The 22,552-nt window shown below is 43.0% G+C and overlaps 1 protein-coding gene across 1 annotated transcript in view; it reads left to right on the forward strand.

Annotated features, from left to right (window-relative positions):
• The window catches only part of LOC126482007 (spondin-2-like), a 251,315-nt gene that overhangs the window by 169,052 nt on the left and 59,711 nt on the right, over positions 1 to 22,552 (forward strand). The window contains exon 3 of the mRNA XM_050105974.1: positions 21,423 to 21,622. Coding sequence (XP_049961931.1) covers positions 21,423 to 21,622 — 200 coding nt within the window. The remainder of the gene's footprint in view (positions 1 to 21,422; positions 21,623 to 22,552) is intronic.

Raw genomic sequence — 22,552 nt, forward strand, 5'->3', positions numbered from 1 at the left:
TCCTCACGCAATACCAGTCGTGTTCTGAGGAAAGCCGTTGCAGTTCGGCCAAAACGTCGGTTTTAGTTTATTGTTGTTGTTAGTTTTTGGTAATGACGTGGCATAATACCCAGAAGAATTTTGATCACTATGACACCGGCCGCGGAAGTCTACGTTATTATATCAATGTTTAGGTTTTCTTAAAGATTACTCGACGAAAGAACAATCCATCGTGAAACAGGAAAAAGCACTGATTCTACTGAGACTAACTGGCCAACTGCACAAAACGTGTATGAAGAGATCACACGGCTATTTAAAATAAAAGTTTCTTCAACTAAGCGTTTATTGACAGTTAATGGTGTGATGTTACGTGATGCCTAAAACGTTGTTTACAGTGACAAGATCCGGCCATCACAACGCGGGTACTGAAGATTACATCATATATTTGAAATAGCCTTGTGCGTCCGTCAGTTCACGGAACGAGATGAGGTCAGATTTAAGGGGTGGCAATTGTCGCGACTGGTGACAGTTGACGTCTGTTGGAGACCTCATCAGAGTTACATTTAGACTCGCCGTAACGTTGCCCGTGGGCTACGCGACGCGATGATGACGTCACCGCCTTTCTATTCGAAACGAGCAGCACGGCGACAGTTCAACAAGAGGCATAAGGATGTCTCAGATACGAAAGCGCTGCGTCACAGGCCGCAGTCATTGCTAGAATAACACCGGTCGCATCATAAACAGCGAAAAAACTTCGAGAATGCTACTGTGAATTCTAACAGTTCTTCTGGCAGCTGTTGTCGTAGCTCGTGGACGTCATACTGTGGTACACATCCGTGAGAATCATGCGACATGTGTCTGGAACTCTCCAGCTAAGGATGACAAACTGTTGCCGTTGTCAAAGAAATCTTCTTGGTAACTGCACTGCGTCGCTTTCTTTTTCTGTCTGAACAAACCTGACATTTTAACAAGCCCGCTGCGATCATTTTTGGGGCGTGTTCTGATGTTTGCAATAAGACAAATAGTGTGGTCCACTGACAAGAATGTTGATCGTTTTCACCATTACATGTGACAACTTGTACATTAGATGCGTCTCGCCTGAAATAAAAATAAATAAATTAAATAAGCAAAAAAAAGGAAAGAATTTGATGAATGTTTCACTAACTTTTTGCTGCGGCAGATTTTATGTAATCTCAAGCTTTCGATGATTTCTTCTGTCGCCATCCTCCGGAGTTATGTGTAGACCGTTGTTGTTGTTGTGGTCTTCAGTCCTGAGACTGGTTTGATGCAGCTCTCCATGCTACTCTATCCTGTGCAAGCTTCTTCATCTCCCAGTACCTATTGCAACCTACATCCTTCTGAATCTGTTTAGTGTATTCATCTCTTGGTCTCCCTCTACGATTTTTACCCTCCACGCTGCCCTCCAATGCTAAATTGGTGATCCCTTGATGCCTCAGAACATGTCCTACCAACCGATCCCTCCTTCTAGTTAAGTTGTGCCACAAAATTCTCCTCTCCCCAATCCTATTCAATACCTCCTCATTAGTTATATGATCTACCCATCTAAACTTCAGCATTCTTCTGTAGCACCACATTTCGAAAGCTTCTATTCTCCTCTTGTCAAAACTATTTATCGTCCACGTTTCACTTCCATACATGGCTACACTCCATACAAATACTTTCAGAAACGACTTCCCGACACTTAAATCAATACTCGATGTTAACAAATTTCTCTTCTTCAGAAACGCTTTCCTTCCCATTGCCAGTCTACATTTTATATCCTCTCTACTTCGACCATCATCAGTTACTTTGCTCCCCAAATAGCAAAACTCCTTTACTACTTTAAATGTCTCATTTCCTAATCTAATTTCCTCAGCATCACCCGACTTAATTAGACTACATTCCATTCTCCTCGTTTTGCTTTTGTTGATGTTCATCTTATACCCTCCTTTCATGACACTATCCATTCCGTTCAACTGCTCTTCCAAGACCTTTGCTGTCTCTGACAGAATTACAATGTCATCGGCGAACCTCAAAGTTTTTTTTTTCTTCCCCATGGATTTTAATACCTACTCCGAATTTTTCTTTTGTTTCCTTCACTGCTTGCTCAATATACAGATTGAACAACATCGGGGATAGGCTACAGCCCTGTCTCACTCCCTTCCCAACCACTGCCTTTCTTTCATGCCCCTCGATCCTTATAACTGCCATCTGGTTTCTGTACAAATTGTAAATAGCCTTTCGTTCCCTGTATTTTACTCCTGCCACCTTCAGAATTTGAAAGCGAGTATTCCAGTCAACATTGTCAAAAGCTTTCTCTAAGTCTACAAATGCTAGAAACGTAGGTTTGCCTTTCCTTAATCTAGCTTCTAAGATAAGTCCTAGGGTCAGTATTCCCTCACGTGTTCCAACATTTCTACGGAATCCAAACTGATCTTCCCCGAGGTCAGCTTCTACCAGTTTTTCCATTCGTCTGTAGAGAATACGCGTTAGTATTTTGCATCCGTGACTTATTAAACTGATTATTCGGTAATTTTCACATCTGTCAGCACCTGTTTTCTTTGGGATCGGAATTATTATATTCTTCTTGAAGTCTGAGGGTATTTCGCCTGTCTCGTACATCTTGTTCACCAGATGGTAGAGTTTTGTCAGGACTGACTCTCCCAAGACCGTCAGTAGTTCTAACGGAATGTTTACTCCCGGGGCCTTGTTTCGACTCAGGTCTTTCAGTGCTCTGTCAAACTCTTCACGCAGTATCGTATCTCCCATTTCATCTTCATCTACATCCTCTTCCATTTCCATAATATTGTCCTCAAGTACATCGCCCTTGTATAGTCCCTCTATATACTCCCTCCACCTTTCTGCTTTCCCTTCTTTGCTTAGAACTGGGTTTCCATCTGAGCTCTCCGTGTAGACCGTATCGTACTTTATTTGGTTCTCCGAAGCCACGAAACTTCGATGTGTAATCAGAATCATACCGATTCTGTCATGGAGGTATATTACTAGCGATGCTAATTTCGTTAGACGGTGAATAGCTCAGTCAATTTATCTTTAGCCTTTCGGCATCAGTAGCCGTTTCCCACGCAGCAGCAAGACTGTAGCCGCTGCATCCATTAAAGCTGCTATTGCACATACTGACCACGATGGCATGTCTAATGATAGTATCACCGCACCTAGATGAATAAGATAATATTTTCGTTTCACGGAACATAATCGAATATGTGTTTACGATATTCTGTTCGGCAACAACAGATTTGTCAAAATCGCGATATTTAAAGTGACGCCGGTGCTTTGTACAGAGTTCTGAAGTCGTCCGTATCGGCTCACCAATGCAATTGCTACCACGAATAATTTTATAATAACTTCCAGCAAGACTGACGCCAAGGCTGTCTTTTACTAGGTGCCGAATTTTCTTAATTTGCTTGGGTGGTCCGAAAATGGATTGAATATCATGTCTGCCCAGTGCTCTGTTTTATTTGTTGTAGCACAAAAGAAAGGAAGGAGTGGATAAGCTTATCATCTTGTGCAGACTGAGTCACTCTGTGCTTCATTTTCTTAGAAATGGCTACTTGAACATCTCGTTTACTGTATCCATTCTTCCAGAACGCATTTTTTCAGATATCTGGGCTTGAAATCCAGGTAGCCTTTGGCAGAAATCATTTTAGCTCTACGCATCACCTTCTCTTTTCGACTGAATAATGAAAGATATGCACAGTGAGAAATAGGTCAGTATGTGTTAGCTTTCGGTAAACAGGCAAAACATCTAGAACTGGTAATTTTCTCTCTCTCTCCATCTCAACAGTGAACTTGATATTAGTCTTCACACTGTTCATATCATCAACAAACAGCACAAGACCTTAGATACCATGTGGCAGATCACAAATGTATCGTCAGTATAACGAAAGTAGGTCAAGGTTGTTCGTTTGCAGAAGGAAATGATGATTTCCTCCTGCGACTGCAGAGCAAACAGTTCATCAGTTTTGAAGGTTCCGGTTGGAAACTTCTAATGCAAACACCTTCAATGGGGCATCCATCTGCTTCCTAACAATACTACGTGGATACTACTCGCCAGCACCGATAACGCGCATTCGAACAAGAACGAAACACGGCATCTATCGCAAACCAGATTTTTCTCTAGTTGACCTTCTTTCTTCCTATTATCGCTACGTATACAGTGTCAAACATTAAAATATCATTTTATGTTATGGTATCGCTATGTTACCTGATGAGTTTCAGAATCCCTTTCATGGATAACAGACACAGTTGGGCATTTGCGTACAGCTGAATGATTTAACAGATGATCATGGGTCTTTCTAATTTGCATTATAGAATACACAGCTGTACCATAATTTTTCGTTGAAGAATTTTCGATGAAGAAAAATGGTACAGTTGTGTATTTTATAATGAAATTTTTAACCTTCCTAAAAGTTGTTCAGCGCCATCTGCATAAAATATTTCTTCCTGGCTTATTTCGCAAGTTTATATTTGTTTCTCTTTGTTCAGTTTTGCGGATTTTTTTAATACATAAAATTTAATATTCAATGTTAGTCGAAGTCGGCATCATTAGCAACAAAATATTGCATTTGGAGAAGTATCGTGATAATGATCTGAAGGAACATCAGTGACACAGGTGATCAATAGAAAAATTGAGAAATATGAGTCCCACTCATCGCTATTATGAATTTAGTTTCTTAACCATCGTGCTACTCCATTCGCTCGTTCTTTATCGGCCATCATCCATGTGAGCTATGGCACGTTTCTCTGAAATGTACAAGCTATCGAATATCTTTAGCTACTACCGATATATCACGCCTAATTGAAATGAAAGTCCTCCAAATTCCTTAGTCTCCCTGCTAGCGAGAGTCGCAGCATATTAGATACGTGTATGATATTAATCAGTTACAAAGTTTTGGGTATATAGCTCGTATAAGCAGCTAGGACGGTAAGCGTAAGTCCGACTTGCAGTGTGCAGGGGAAACTAGCTTATCTTTCTGACTCCCTTTATTGCAGTGCAAATATAAGCTAGTTTGCCTAAGAGTACTGTTCTTGGTTTGTGTTACCAACAGCAAGTGCTGTATGCTGCGAGGAAACACAGCTGTTATTTTTGTGTTTCTGCAGCGTAGAGCACAAAAGAAATACAGGAATAAATATGTGATAATCATACACTAAATTTCGTGTGAAATTAGCTTTTGAGGTTTACAATTCGATGTAATTCTCATCGAACTTGAGCAATTATGACATTAGTCTGCAAAACATATACTCAGAGGTATGTCGTCGTTTATTTAACAGGGGAGCGGGTGAGGGGGGAGACAAGGCTAACTAGATATTCTATATTCTTTCCGGTGAGCCGTAATATATAATTAGGAAACGAATTTATAGTTCACTACCACCATCATTATGAAAAATAAAGAATTTTTACATTGGTTCTCATCTGTCGTGCTGCATTGCTATATGATGTTGATAGTCACATACCTAACATAACGCTCATCGCCTGCAATATTTCCCGACAAAAGGAAATTGATTTCATCATGTTGTTACGTCACAGCCGCAACTGGAAAATGGACAAACACGAGAAAAAAAGGCACTCCCATCTATCTGATGCTTCAGACTTATGGCGACCATCAATTTATCCAAAAGAAAGTTCGCTGGAAGTACCTAGCAGGAGAACCTGTCTCACCGACCCTCAGTCTGCTGTAGAGGATTTGTCATTACATCCTCTGTCAATGTAAACCGCTACATAAAATTTTAATTTCAATAATTAACAGCCTCAGTTGCACTGCTTGCTTAGAATTTACCTAGGTTTCAGTCGGGATAACCCAACCTTCTTCAGAATAACAGTAGCTACCATCTTTCCACAGTGGACATCGTCAAGCTAAAACTACAAATCTATAAATCATCGTCAGACTAAAAAACTTATCTGGAACTGCCTCGGCCCCACTTCTCGACCGCGATGCGGCAGCTACGAGTGCTGTACTGGAAGTAATTAATATTTACACAGTTGCTGACCGGTCCGCGAAATGTTGAGGATACTTATAAAATGTTAGCTGAATGTGGTATACCAAACATTGAAATTAAGCGCTAATAAATTCTTCGAAAACTGCGATTGAAATACACATTATTAATCATAACGTCGGTTCCTGTTTCAAAGACTAGCAGTAAGAAGTATCACAAGAAGACTGTTCTGTATTTTATTTTGCTATACAGTCGTATAATACACTCCTGGAAATGGAAAAAAGAACACATTGACATCGGTGTGTCAGACCCACCATACTTGCTCCGGACACTGCGAGAGGGCTGTACAAGCAATGATCACACGCACGGCACAGCGGACACACCAGGAACCGCGGTGTTGGCCGTCGAATGGCGCTAGCTGCGCAGATTTGTGCACCGCCGCCGTCAGTGTCAGCCAGTTTGCCGTGGCATACGGAGCTCCATCGCAGTCTTTAACACTGGTAGCATGCCGCGACAGCGTGGACATGAACCGTATGTGCAGTTGACGGACTTTGAGCGAGGGCGTATAGTGGGCATGCGGGAGGCCGGGTGGACGTACCGCCGAATTGCTCAACACGTGGGGCGTGAGGTCTCCACAGTACATCGATGTTGTCGCCAGTGGTCGGCGGAAGGTGCACGTGCCCGTCGACCTGGGACCGGACCGCAGCGACGCACGGATGCACGCCAAGACCGTAGGATCCTACGCAGTGCCGTAGGGGACCGCACCGCCACTTCCCAGCAAATTAGGGACACTGTTGCTCCTGGGGTATCGGCGAGGACCATTCGCAACCGTCTCCATGAAGCTGGGCTACGGCCCCACACACCGTTAGGCCGTCTTCCGCTCACGCCCCAACATCGTGCAGCCCGCCTCCAATGGTGTCGCGACAGGCGTGAATGGAGGGGCGAATGGAGACGTGTCGTCTTCAGCGATGAGAGTCGCTTCTGCCTTGGTGCCAATGATGGTCGTATGCGTGTTTGGCGCCGTGCAGGTGAGCGCCACAATCAGGACTGCATACGACCGAGGCACACAGGGCCAACACCCGGCATCATGGTGTGGGGAGCGATCTCCTACACTGGCCGTACACCACTGGTGATCGTCGAGGGGACACTGAATAGTGCACGGTACATCCAAACCGTCATCGAACCCATCGTTCTACCATTCCTAGACCGGCAAGGGAACTTGCTGTTCCAACAGGACAATGCACGTCCGCATGTATCCCGTGCCACCCAACGTGCTCTAGGAGGTGTAAGTCAACTACCCTGGCCAGCAAGATCTCCGGATCTGTCCCCCATTGAGCATGTTTGGGACTGGATGAAGCGTCGTCTCACGCGGTCTGCACGTCCAGCACGAACGCTGGTCCAACTGAGGCGCCAGGTGGAAATGGCATGGCAAGCCGTTCCACAGGACTACATCCAGCATCTCTACGATCGTCTCCATGGGAGAATAGCAGCCTGCTTTGCTGCGAAAGGTGGATACACACTGTACTAGTGCCGACATTGTGCATGCTCTGTTGCCTGTGTCTATGTGCCTGTGGTTCTGTCAGTGTGATCATGTGATGTATCTGACCCCAGGAATGTGTCACTAAAGTTTCCCCTTCCTGGGACAATGAATTCACGGTGTTCTTATTTCAATTTCCAGGAGTGTATGTTCATGTCTGAATTTCGAGAGCGGTAATAATGGCGTTTTGACTCTGCTGTGTGACGTGCTACTTTTATTGGCATGCTAAACTTTTTATACTTTTCAATAACGTGGACTTAGTGTTCTGTAATTCATTTTCTCCCTGTGCCTTTCGCGCTTCAAGTGGCTAATACCGCCGACAGAGTATTTGCTGAGATGCTTGATCATAGATAGTAAATTTCAAGTGTTTGCTTTGAGGTATATACAAATGAGTCAGTTACTTAATTATATGAATTTCAAGACCGTCGTCTTTTGATTTTGGATGCATGTTAGTTCGTTTCGTGGAATGTTTGATATACAACGACAACTTTTGTTGCGAATATTTGTATGAAAGGAGGCGTAGTACTTAGTCTTCATGTATCGCTTCTGAAAGAGAATCACTTATAAATGACGTCGGAAAATCTTGAAGTGAGAAATCAAAATACTTTCTAAGGAATCTAGGCACTAGACATTTTATTAAAAGGTTATAGTTAAATTGGAAAAAGAAAATGTGTGTTTAGGTGTTTTCATATCGGTATAGTCTAGCTGTTTAATGATCAAGATTAAAACTAAAATATACCAACGTCGGCATTGGAAGAAATAAGTATGAACATGCTGTTATAAGTATACGGTTTACGAAGTCTGTCTGTTTCTGTTTATCTTTGACCCTTGCAGGACTCTTACAGTGCGATTCTTCCTTTGCTTACCAGAGGTACTGTACTAGTGGCATGACAGTACACAGAGTACGTGACAAAATTTCGTGTGCTAAACATAATATGGTAAGAAAAAGTAGCCTCATCGATAGACCCACGCAGAAATTGACGAAAATTTTATCTCTGACTAAAGTACCAATGTCCTGAAAGTGGTTACTGAACTTAATATACGTCTGTCGAAGACAGCGCAAAAGATACCTGTATATGCGTTACAACATTCAAAGTGCTGTGAGATATCTCCGATAATTTATTTGATCGCAGCCATAGAGATTCAGTGGTGCAAAATGCGTGAAACCGATGTTATCGACCCTATCATGAAACAAGTATACTTGGAGAGAAAAATCAGTGGTAGTACACAATTCTTTCTAGCCGTGTGGTTCAATTCCTGTAATAATTTGCTCAGTTACGCAGTATGGACAAAAATAAGGAAACGCTAAAAAAAAAAACGCATTACCATGCTTACTGCGGTGTAGACAGCTCGTTAGCATTCAAAGCAGCTTGCAGTCGTTCAAAATGGCTCTGAGCACTATGGGACTTAACTTCTGAGGTCATCAATCCCCTAGAACTTGGAACTACTTAAACCTAACTAACCTAAGGACGTCACACACATCCATGCCCGAGGCAGGATTCGAACCTGCGACCGTAGCGGTCTCGCGGTTCCACATTGAAGCGCCTAGAACCGCTCGTCCACCGCGGCCGGTTGTCAACCATTCTGGGACCATTTCGGCTGATCGGGTCCATCTCATGGTACAATGTTTGCTCCTCAATGTGATGCCGTGTTCAAAGACAACAGGGATCCTGTTCACACACAGCGCATCGTCGAGGACTGATTTTCTGGGCACGAGTATAAGCTATCGCACCTCTCGTGGCCATCACAGCACCAGATCTCAATATTACTGAGCTTTGTGTTCTACTTTGGAGAGAAGGGTGCGTGATCGCCATCCACCTTCTTTATCGTTACCTGAAGTTACCACTATTTCGCAGTAAGAATGTTCTAAAATTCCCCTGTAAGCCGTACAGGACTTGTATTTAATCCTTCCGAGACAACTGCAAGCGCAAGCCGGTGTGGCCATGTGGTTCTAGGCGCGTCAGTCTGGAACCGCGAGACCGCTACGGTCGCAGGTTCGAATCCTGCCTCGGGCATGGACGTGTGTGATGTCCTTAGGTTAGTTAGGTTTAAGTAGTTCCGAGTTCTAGGGCACTGATGACCTCAGAAGTTAAGTCCCTTAGTGCTCAGAGCCAGAGCCATTCCTGGCCCGGGGAATTCTACTAGTCTCATAGGTCTTAATTTGAGGAAGAAATTTCTCAGAATATACGTCAGGAGCACAACACTGAATGGTAGTAAAATATGGACTGTGGGAAAACCGGAATAGAGGAGAATCGAAGCATTTTAGATGTGGTACTATGGAAGATTGTTGAAAATTAGGTGGAGTGATAAGGTAGGGACTGAGGTGGTTCTCTGTAGAGTTGGCAAGGAACGGAATCTATGTTAAACACTTACAAAAAGGAGGGACAACATGATGGGATATGTGTTACGATATTAGGGGTTAGCTTACGTGGTACTACAGGGAGCTGTAAAGGGGAGAAACTGTAAAGAAAAAACAGATATTGATACACATTCAGAAAATAATTGAGTACGTAGGTTGAATTACTACTCTGAGACGGAAAGTAATTAAATATTGTTCATATTGTACTCTGTTCATTTATTTAATGCAAGCTGTCACACAGCCACTGTTTTGATTATAATGTTAAAATGCAGTACCACCACACTCTCAAATATTGCATTTACTGTAGGTTCCCTCAAACGCCTCCATTTTCCTGCATTTATTTATTTCTGTTCATCTTATTGATATTGCTTAAGTTCCTTATTTATTCTGTAGTTACATTGATAATTGTCTCTTCTTTTAATTGGTTTGTTTATCACTCTCCATGTTTCATACCTCCTGATGTAGCCTTGTCTAGTACTAATTTTATTTTATTTTATTAGTTTTGTTTATTAATTATTATGTAGGCATGCTATTCTTATTTTGTGTTAAAGGTTTTCCTGTCTACTCTATTGTTACTATTTAATGCTCAATTTTTACTTTTTCATTGCATTTCCACCACACTGTCAAAGATGTCATTTACTGTATGTTTCTACTTTAGTCTAGACGTGTTACTACTCTTGCAATGTTGTTTGCAAACATTGTAACTTCTTTGGTGATAATACTCAGTAAATGTCTGAAGATGGCCTTGTAAGCCGAAAAACGTTTAACAACAAAAGTAATATTGTAGAACAAAAGCAAACTGGTGCTTTTCATTTATTATAATGTTGTTCTACCAAGAACCGACGGGAGATTCTGTTAACATGAAAACCTAAATCTGGATTGCCTGATGCGGGTTTGAACCGCCGTCCTCCCGAATTCGAATCCAATGTGCTAACCACTGCGCTACCCCTTTCGGTCTACCACTTAACTGTAACGCTGTGTTGTAATTTAATTTAATGAGACTGGGCTGACTACATACATGAAGCAGTTTATACTGACCTCTCAACTAAATTTATAACGGAAGTTGGTGTTATTCTGAATAGCACTGGGTACGTTTCATATTAGTAATGAAGGTCGTGATTTTACCCGCCAGTAGGGGCGGATTTGGTCCTATACTTACCATTACGCTTGGCTTGACGATGTGTAGTTGAGTTTTATGACACTTGTGCGGAAACGGAATGTGCAGATATTTCTGAGGAGTCTAAGGCACTTCAGGTGGTTTCTTGCTTTCACTTTTGTTAGCATCGCCAACTGACAAGCAAACATATTCAAAACTAACCTAGACCTGGAGCTAAGCTACTCATGAGTCTGTTACGACAACCATGTTCTTCACTTTCACAGTTGTTGACTTCGGAAAACTGCAGTCAATCACCCTCCAACGTTATTTAGACCTGGGGCAAAGCTACGTATCCACCTGCCGTCACAAGCGGGACTCCTAAGTGTGCCGTATGCTACTGGCTTTCCTGAGCGAAATGCTGCAGAAATGTCTCTGCACGTACGTGTCACTCCACACAAGTCTTCAAACGACGTGTGTTTAGAGAATCGTAAATTGCATCATGATTCACATATCACACCGAATAGCAGCTGATTAGATGGATTGGTTCACAGGTCCAGTGAAGGTAGACATCACGTCCTATAAAACATTGCGGTGTGGATGTCACCCTCAGAGTTAATGACCGCTCTGGTTTTTAAGTGAAGTAATTAAAACAGAGGTCCAACATCTGGGAGGAAACAGCAACAATAACAGCGCGACAAAGTTGTTTGTAACTGGTCGTCAACCGGTTTGCCGACAGTGTGTAGCGAGTACTTCACATTCACTGCCGTAGTATCTAGTAGTAGCTCTTCGGGAAAGACGCGAGCCCCTGAATATTTTAAAGGTAATAGCCATAACATATTTCGGCATCAAAGCACTTTACTCGCAGCTGACACACCATTACCCAAAATGGAATCTTAGATGCCGACGGCGTCAATAGCGGTGAGCGGGTTGCCGAATATGGCAAAGGGGTTGGAGAGGGTGTGGGGAGAGGAAGGCGAAGGGGGGGGGGGGGGGGAAGCTGGGAACCTGCGCGGCGATACATCACTGACAAGCGACTCAAGTGCCGCCGCAAACCGGATCGCGGCTCGGAAATAGCTTGCCGGCTGGCGGGTCGTGCCCCTGGGGAAGAGAACAGCGGCCCATACGGCGCCCGCCAACCGGTTCTCCCCGTTTACCCTCACCAGATGGCTATCCGGAAGTCACGTCCTTAGCGTCACGTTCGCGTGTGCCTAAAAGTGGTATTAAACGACGTTCCGGCACGAGCGTAAAGGCTAACACACGCATTATCCACCCGTGAAAATAGACAGCGGTTCTAATCGTCCGTGAATCCGCGCATGCGCCCTCGACGGCGCTAGTGCGGGCATGCGCAGAGGAGGATATTGCGAGTGTGCTTTCTGGTAGTTCTTGTTTATGGTTTACTGTTAAAGTTCTGTAGGTTAAATACTGTCTTTTGCAACTGTAATGAAAGTCTCATTTCGACCAAAAGCGTTACGCTTTATTCTAGAACATCTTCAGTGGTCACTGTAACAATATTTTTTTTTTCTCTTACAATTTGGTTCGCTACACTGTGAACAGTTACACTATAACTACTTCTATAAACAGTGTTAACTCTTAACATTGTTGTTTACTTCATTCTGCCCCATTCTTCTATATGGACGTGTTAGATTTTGGCCCACAGCACTTTCACTGCACTAAATACATTCACGTTTCTGTGCTGTGAAGAACTACCGTGAGGTCGATCACTTCAGCAGTTGGGTCCCATTGGAACTTACCACAAATTTCCAAAAATTCCAAGAACTACTGGCATCCCGGCATTTCTTGTGTCTTGTTTTGCTATTGCTGAATGCGTTTGTCACTTCTTTGTTTCTGTAGTGGTGGGAGCGTCTGCTATCGCTGTGGTTGTGTTTTTGTACTTTTTCCGTGTGTGTGTGTGTGTGTGTGTGTGTGTGTGTGTGTGTGTGTGGCCCGGATCTTGTGGTCGTGTGGTAGCGTTCTCGCTTCCCACGCCCGGGTTCCCGGGTTCGATTCCTGGCGGGGTCAGGGATTTTCTCTGCCTCGTGATGGCTGGGTGTTGTGTGATGTCCTTAGGTTAGTTAGGTTTAAGTAGTTCTAAGTTCTAAGGGACTGATGACCGTAGATGTTAAGTCCCATAGTGCTCAGAGCCATTTGAACCATTTTGTGTGTGTGTGTGTGTGTGTGTGTGTGTGTGTGTGTGTGTGTGGCCGGCCGTTGTGGCCGAGCGGTTCTAGGCGGTTCAGTCCAAAACTGCGCTGCTACTACGGTCGCAGGTTCCAATCGTACCTCGGGCATGGATGTGTGTGATGTCCTTAGGTTAGTTAGGTTTAAGTAGTTCTAAGTCTAGGGGACTGATGACCTCAGATGTTAGTCCCATAGTGCTCAGAGCCATTTGAACCATTTTGTGTGTGTGTGTGTGTGTGTGTGTGTGTGTGTGTGTGTGTGTATGTGTGTCAGAGAGAGAGAGAGAGAGAGAGGGAGAGAGTAGGCCTACAAAGTAGGCCTACAAAAATTTAAACTCTTTTCTTTTTTGTTAGATGTGGGTGATTCTCTTTGTTTCGTGTGTGTGTGTGTGTGTGTGTGTGTGTGGAGCTAACATTTCCTGTGTTAATTATTGCTTTACCGTGGTATTGTGGTGGATGATCTACTGTGGGGATATGGCCTAGTTTGTGGTAGTATTTTGTGAAAACTAGGGGCATTGTTCTTTCTCTACAATATGTATTATTAATTTCAATGACGTCTGCTTGCTAATGTTTCGCTCTTCATTTGTAGGTGTTCCTATTGGGGCTTTTGGGCATATTTTAGTGAGTAAATTTTCATAAACGTTGTAATTAAGCGCCGCGCGGGATTAGCCGAGCGGTCTAAGGCGCTGCAGTCATGGACTGTGCGGCTCGTCCTGGCGGAGGTTCAAAAAAATGGTTCAAATGGCTGTGGGCACTAATGGACTTAACATCTGAGGTCATCAGCCCCTAGAACTTAGAACTACTTAAACCTAACTAACCTAAGGACATCACTCACATCCATGCCCGAGGCAGGATTCGAACCTGCGACCGTAGCGGTGGCGCGGTTCCAGACTGAAGCGCCTAGAAGCGCTCGGCCACACCGGCCGGGGTGGAGGTTCGAGTCTTCCCTCAGGCATGGGTGTATGTGTTTGCCCTCAGGGTAATTTAGGTTAAGTAGCGTGTAAACTTAGGGACTGATGACCTTTGCAGTTAAGTCCCATAAGATTTCACACACATTTCAAATTTGAACAAGTAATTAAACAAAAGCAAAATGTTTGGCCGGCAGACTTTCTTTTCTAAAATTTGTGTGTGGAAAACATTCTTTGTAGTGATTACTTTGTGTTGTAGAAGTCGAATGGATAAAACAAGTATTAAGCGTCCTAATCCAGGCGCATAGTGAGGATCCTCACGATCGTGTATATCACGGGCGGGTGTGGCCCACGACTGGTTTCGATCCGAGGCGCAGAAGGAAGTAGACGGAGAGCTAGCGAGATAATTGGCCCTCACCTTCAAAGTTATTATCAATAACTCAATATAACGACCATCTGAGGGCAAATATTGTCTTATTGTCAGTGCTAGGAGTAATGACGAACGTGCTGAAACTTCCTGCCACATTAAAACTGTGTGCCGAACCGAGACTCGAACTCGGGGCCTTTGTCTTTCGCGGGCAAGTACTGTACTATCTGAGTTGCTCAAGCACAACTTACGACCCATCCTCATAGCCTTAATTCCGCCAGTACCTCGTCTCCTATCTCCCAAACTTCACCAAATATTCCCAGTAACGCCACACGTAATGAGAGTGAGTACGATTGTTATCGGTTTAAGAATTCGACATTCCTGTTGTTCGCGTTTTTTTCCGGTATGGCTTCTGTATAACGCAGCCGATATATGTTAACTTCAGGCGACTCAGACAAAGTTTTTAAAATGACAAAGAAATGATGGCTTCATTTATTTAATGTTAGAGAGACTTCCTATGCCTCTGCGACCGGTTATGAAAAGCATTATTTGCAAATGTTTAAAAACTGCTGATTTATGGTATTTTTTGGATATTAACACAATAAATTGGAAACACTCAAATAACCGGCCTGTGACCGAAATTCGCAACCTTACTCCTCATTGCTTTTCGAATGGGTCAGCTTATCCCATAACCGTGCTCGTTTTTCTTTTCTTTCTTGTATCGATATCGGTAAATAATTCTTGTCTTCTGTGGACGTATAAGAACACTGCAACTGTTGAAACTGAGAGTAATGCACAGTGAATTAACTGCCACTACTTGCTTTAATATGCCTTTATTTTTGCCTGATGACATTTCAAGATGCCTGGCATCCCATCTTCAGATGTTTACATTTATTTACGCATTTTGAATATCGTTTCTTTACTAAAGGCGTTGGAATATTTTGCAATGGAAAGTTTGAAGGCCAGAAGACAGTTACCGCAGAACGTCGTAATTAAATCAATCAATCTCTTTATTCATCCGTTAACAATATAGATTGTATGAATGTAGTCAAATACAATATAGTTTTTTATCTTTAATTTGTTTCAAAAATTTGGATAATAAATACAAATATTTTATATCAGTATATATAAATAATATTAATTTTCCATATTCAGATATTCTTCAGTGCTATAAAAACTATGTGTTAGTAAAAACTTTTTAAGACCTACCTTCAATTTGTGAAATTCTTTAATTTTCTTTATTGTAGAAGGAAATGCACTAAAAAGTATTTTGAGCTGGTAGTTTACACTTTTTTGGTAGAGTGCTCCTTTGTGGGTGTCTGTGTGAAAATCATCCCTGTTCCTTGTTTCATGTTTATGAAGCAGATTATTTAATGTTGAAAATTCCTGGAGAGTTTTCAGAAAGCATACACATTCATCGATGTATGAGCTAGGAAGAGTCATTATTTTAAATTCTTTAAATATTTCCCTACATGACACTCTGCAGGGAACCCCTTTCATTATTCTAATTGCCCTTTTTTTGAAGTTTGAAAGCTTGTTTTGCCGTACCTGTATTTTCCCAGAAGATCACACCATATCTAAGCAAACTGTTCTATTAAGCATAATAGGCACAAAGTAATGGTTCAGTGTTGCAACATTCGTGAAGCATTCTTACCACATAGCAGCATTTACTTAATTTTTTACTCAAAACTTCTAGATGCTTTTCCCACCTCAAATGCTCATCCACCCATATACCGAGGAATTTTGTGTACGGAGCTTGTGCAATAACATAGTTCCCTAACTCAGCTTTTACTCTTCTTCTAGCTTTACTTTTAATATTACTGAAATTCATCAATACCGTTTTATCCTTGTTTATGATCAAAGCATTATCAGTAAACCATTTTCCTGTCTCATTTATTGTCCTAGAGACACTCTGCTGTAGATCATCCTCAGTATATCCATTTATAAAAATGCTAGTGTCATCAGCAAACATCACCGTTTCTGCAACTGTCAGATGGTTTGGCAAATCGTTTATGTACACCAAGAACAACAGATGGCCTAACGCGGAACCCTGGGGCACTCCATAGCTAGTTTTTTTCTGAAATCTGAAAGATACCCTTTGCCTTCATGAAAAAGAAACAATTTTCACGACGCGCAAATAAATGTAAACAGCTGAAGATGGGGTGAACGTAAAATGAATGTAGTTACAAAAACACGTGTTTTGAGGTGTAATTTGCTGGCGTGGCATATCGAGAAAAGGGCGCTATTCATAACGTAATGCTACAACATACGCTAATGTCGCGGACGCTATAGTTTTGACTTTATCCGCTAGGAACGCTCCTGTCGCGTCAAGTGACGACGCTGCCCGCTAGCTCATGTAAATATGTGAATCACACCTGCGGGTCACCAAAGGTTGCCCATGCCTGCCTACTTTATGTCGTAATGAGTACCTCGCCAGTCGTTTTTTTCTGAGCAAATATGCATATAACCTTATATTTGTAACTTTCGATTTGCATACGTAGCGCCTTGATCGACGAATGTTCGCATTTGATTGCGTCTTTTTCTTTATTTAACCAAGCCGGGAAGGAGAACCTGGCAGTAGTCAGTGAGAGAACCCGACCAAATGAATAAACGAAAGGTTTAATCCCTAGTTCCGACTAGGAACTAGGAATTACCTCCTACCTTACTGTGACGCTTCAGCGAATTCCTTCCTGTGTCATCGACGGCAGTTCATCAAAACAAGTCACATCCTTCTCACGAAGTTCAGAAATTCATGTGGATCTTCGAGTCTCAATTCCTCCATTAATAAGGAATCAATGCGTCCCGGGCTTCGTCCATTATTCCCAGCCAGGGTCGAATCAAACACTGTCTGGCTTTTCGTCGTCTAACTCTAAGGGTTATAGATAATGTCACACCAATGACTCCAAATGCGTCCTCTACTTGCATAAATGTATGTTTTGATAAAAACATGCTTGTGCAACGAAGTGTCATATAAAACGAACAGTACAATAATCACATAATCCAATTACATCTTCGTAAGAGAATGGCAAGCATTTAATAAATAAGAACCTTGACCTCTCAGAATTTTTTAATTCGAAAGAACGACTCTACAAGGAATCAGGGATTGGCCTTTGAGTTTCGAGTGTTATTGGCGTCCAGTACTCACGCGTGGGTTCGCGCCATTTGTACATCTCAGGTGCATCGCGTAATGTTGGCCTGAATCGCCTTCCAGTGACATAGTAACCCTTAAGACACAGTAATAATATTCTTCTTTTGCTTTTCTTCCTAATAGGTGTTTTGGAGGATTATACCACAATCATCAGCTTGATTTATTTCCGTTAAAAAGACGCATGTGCGACTTTTCTGTGGATAACGTTTCGCTGTCCTGCAGTAGTCACGGACTCTTTTTCCCGCAAGTAGGGTTTACTCACATACACTTCCTGTAACTAAAATTTTTTCCTTTTATTCTTTGGGGCACGTTATGCTCTCTCATAACATGACTATTATGAATATCAGCCAGCTGCACTGCTCTTTAAATTCTTTTTATTTTATAAATCACTCACGATGAGCCCATTTCATCATATTGCCGCCATCAGGTCCTCTTACATGTAATATCTTTGCTGCTATGTCATGTCTGTTTTTAGAAATTCTAAACTGGAAACGTTATAATAAATCCACTTGATAATGGAGATAGAGCCCTCGAAAAAGCGTAGGTGGGGAACGATAAATGTTGTTGGTTAGGCAGTAATTTGTATTTTCATGTTGTTATTCATAACGGTCACGGCCAGTCTGCATTTAGGTTTAACCAGAGACCCACCTCGGCTTCACACGGGAAGCACTATTCTGTTTACGTCCTGACCACTTGTCTGGCGTAGCGGTAATTTTGTGTGCTGGACACTGCTTAGAGTTAGTTAGGTAACTGAATATTGTTGGATTCCCTTTTTAATTAGTTACTTTTATCTGTGCGCAGCTTAAGCCCAACACGCTCAGTGAGCTCCGTGAACCCAGGTGGTAAATGACTGCCTGATGTAGTAACAGGATATTACCGTGTTGTTATTTCTCATTAACGTGACAGAAAAATGTCAGGAGCATTAACAAATGTTAAGATTTACCATATGCGTTGCTGAATAGTTCTTCATTAACTCACCTGATGAAATTTACTTCGTAAGTGTATGCGTCTACTAACAACAATTATTTCACACAAGCCACCCTTATCTTTCCGTACCTAACGAAATTAAAAAAATATATATAAGTAAATAAAAAACTTAATCCATTCAGCCTGAAAATTACACATCTGATGTCTAGTTCATTAACTGGTTACGTAGTTTTGAATGAATGAATCTGGTTTAGCTATAACATTTGGAGTGTTCTTACCGCAGTCTATCTATATTACGAGCAACTAACTTCAATGAATTAATGAACAGTTTGCATTTAAAGCTTCAGAGCTGGATATTAAAATTTTACTCTTTCTTTTCTTTGTTTTAGGTAAGATTTTACTTGGTGCACAGTTTCTTTTCTTCAATAGTTTTTATTCAATGGAGGATCGAAATCGTAATAACGTAAAACTACACATATTACTTACACGCTACCCGCACTAATACGAAATAAACAACGCGTTCTGTCTCTGATATGCTGTTTTTTCCTTTGTTGTACTTCATTGCCTCATCTGGGGCAGGCTGGCAGGAGCCGAAAGACATTAATTGTACAACAGAAGACATTTAAAATTACAAAGGAGAAAATATGGCGGACATAAATATGAAAATGGGGGAACATAATGAATGAGAACAGACAAAAAGGGGGCGACTGTAAAATGGAGATAAAAACCTTAAAAAAGTATTGAGCACAAAAACCTCACGTTGGGACAATTAAACGAACACAAGGCGAAGTATGGCTGGAGCATAAAAGTAGCAATGGACGGCGTAGCACATAACGATCACTGACAGTAACACTATGTACAAGTCCAGTACACAATTAAAATCACAGCTCTGTACGCACAGGAGAACAGCACCAAACACAACACTCACGTAGCACGCTGAAGACGATGTACAAACACATGATCTGCCAGGGGCTAGGAGATGGGGGAGAAGGGAAGAAGGGAGGGAGAGGTGGAGAGGGTGTTGATATGCTTTACCACAGAACTCCTTTATAAGACTGACGCTCTCTTGTTCAAACCATACTTTCTACTATATCAAAAGAACAACACCTCGTCCCTCTTTATAGTAATGTACGAAGGGGGACCCAAAAGTAACCAGAATCGTAATGCTGCACATCGTGTACTTGTAGTAGCAGGTTGTGGTTTCTTTGGCAGTTCTTTGAGTGTGCGCACAGTGCAGACGTGACACGAGGAAATGGCTAGTTCTTACGAGCAACGTGGGCAGTGAAGTTTTTTTTCTTGCTCGGCAAGAACGCAGCAGAAACTGTTGCGATGATTCAGACAGCCTACAAAGACGATGCTCTTAGTAAAACACAAGTGTACGAGTGGTTTTCTCGGTTTAAAAAGGGAGAAATGGTGGTTGAAGATCAGCCCCGTTCCGGTCGACCTTCAACTGCTCGAAGCGAAGACAACATCGACAAAATCCGTGACCTCATCAGTGAAGATCGACGCAGGACAATCGACCAACTCGAGAACTTGTCCGAGTTGTCCTGGAGCTCAATACAGCGCATCTTGACCATCGATTTGGGGATGCGAAGAGCGGCAGCAAAATTCGTGCCGAAACTTCTTACCAGAGATCAAAGGGATCGTCGCGTTCAAGCCTGTCTCGAAATGAAGGACGCATTCAAAGATGATCCATATTTTTTCAACAAAATCATTACAGGTCATGGTGCTATCGGTAGCATCCAGAAAGTAAAAAACAGTCATCACATTGGAAGTCACCTGGCTCACCTCGACCAAAAAAAGCTCGACAAGTGAAATAGAATGTGAAAACGATGTTGATCTATTTTTTTGACATCAGAGGGATCGTACATTCTGAATTTGTCCGTCAAAACCAGACAGTAAACCAACAATTCTATTTGGAATGGTTCAAATGGCTCTGAGCACTATGGGACTCAACTGCTGTGGTCATAAGTCCCCTAGAACTTAGAACTACTTAAACCTAACTAACCTAAGGACATCAAACACATCCATGCCCGAGGCAGGATTCGAACCTGCGATCGTGGCGGTCGCGCGGTCCCAGACTGTAGCGCCTAGAACCGCTCGGCCACCTAACTAAGGACATCACACACATCCATGCCCGAGGCAGGATTCGAACCTGCGACCGTAGTGGTCGTGCGGTTCCAGACTGTAGCGCCTTTAACCGCGCGGCCACTCCGGCCGGCAATTCTATTTGGAGGTTATGAAACGGCTTCGCAGAAGTTTATCGCGAAAACGTCCGGCTTTGTGGGATCCTGTCGTGTGGTTCCTGCAGCACGACAACGCTCCCGCGCACACGGCTCTCAGCGTTCGCCAGTTTTTGGCCTCAACGAAGACGACTACCTCGACCCACGCGCCCTATTCGCCTGATTTAGCACCCTCGGACTTCTTCCTATTCCCGAGGATGAAAAAAGACTTGAGGGGGAAGCGTTTTGCGGATGTGGAAGACGTAAAACGCGATGTCATGGAAGTGCTGGCAGGTATCAAAGAGGACGAATTTAAAAGGTTCTTCGAACACTGGAATGAACGTTTGGACAAGTGTATTAATGCTAATGGAGAGTACTTCGAAGGAGATTAAGGTTGTATTTGAAAACAATAAAGTATATGCTTTCTAGAAAGAGATTCCGTTTATTTTTGGCCTCCCCCTCGTATTTCGTCATGACGTAAAGAAAATTCTTCGTAATTTGTGGACAGTTATCTTCTGGGTTTATGTATGGCGTTGTCATGGAGAGCATTCGGCTTCAACGGCTAATCTCCGAGGCATGATGCCGGTGGTTTCTCGTATTAACGACCAGATTCCGTCACCACTGAAGACAGCCAAGTTTCGACCAAAAACCAGTCATAGAAATATACATTGTGGCATTTCATACACTTTTATTGGTAAAACTTGAATGACGCTAACGAGTTAGATGGTTAAGTAGAGCCTTTGGCCGCAGGTCGCACGCACAGCCGCGACTTCAGGCTGTTCCGCGAAGGCGAGCTGGCCAGCGCCGGCCTGCAGGTGTTCGCCGAGACGGGCCGCTGGGACGGCCTGCCCGCGGGCAGCGGCGTGCTGGACGCCTTCGACGCGCCGGCCGTGGCCAGCGGCCAGGGCGACACTTCAGCCTCCTGCTTCGTCGACGGCAACCACACTCTGGTGAGTCCCGGTAGCTTTCTGATAACAGTACTACGTCTCCAATGAGCCAGCAGTTGTGGCTGAGCGGTTCTAGGCGCTTCAGTCTGGAGCCGCGCTGTCTCTATGGTCGCAGGTTCGAATCCTGCCACGGGCGTGGATGTGGGTGCTGTACTTCGGTTTAAGTAGCTCTAAGTCTAGGGGACTGATGACCTCAGATGTTAGGTCCCATAGTGCTCAGAGCCATTTTGTCTTCATTGTGAGTGCACACTGAAGCGTTCCTTTCCTCCGTGCTTTGGAGCAACTGCAGCGTTGTGCAAATTCCCACTTAACGGAGGCCCACTCTTTGAAATATGCGGTGCGGAAGACAAATTGCGCCACGTACTGCTCCACAGGTTTCCCGGTAACTTGAAAGTTCGCGTACCATCAGGAAGGAAATTTTGTTGTGTTGGCAGAAGAGCCAACACCGTGTTACTAGAGGAGGCCGAAATGCACGCGTTTTAGCTCACGCAGGCTGGCGTGAGGAGGGAAGAACTATACTGATGTGAGGTCTGGAACGTGACAAGGAATTAGAATTCAGAAAGCGGACGTAATTAGTTTGATACTTAACTTTAATCCATTAATGATGAACGTCGCTCTTGACGGTACTTGATTCACAATATTATCTGTTCAGAATACATTCTTGAAGTAATTATAGTAACTGAATGTGGCGCCTTGCTAGATCGTAGCAAATGACGTAGCTGAAGGCTATGCTAAACTGTCGTCTCTGCAAATGAGAGCGTATGTAGTCAGTGAACCATCGCAAGCAAAGTCAACTGTATAACTGGAGCGAATGCTAGGGAGTCTCTCTAGACTAAAATTTTGAAGACTGAATTTATTTTAAAAAATAAAAAAAGAATTTTTTTCCTTAAAATTGGTTCTATCTGAAATTGTTTGTAATCCAGGCCCTAAGCC

Source organism: Schistocerca serialis, chromosome 5 (genome assembly GCF_023864345.2).
Source record: "Schistocerca serialis cubense isolate TAMUIC-IGC-003099 chromosome 5, iqSchSeri2.2, whole genome shotgun sequence".
NCBI classification, from domain to species: domain Eukaryota; kingdom Metazoa; phylum Arthropoda; class Insecta; order Orthoptera; family Acrididae; genus Schistocerca; species Schistocerca serialis.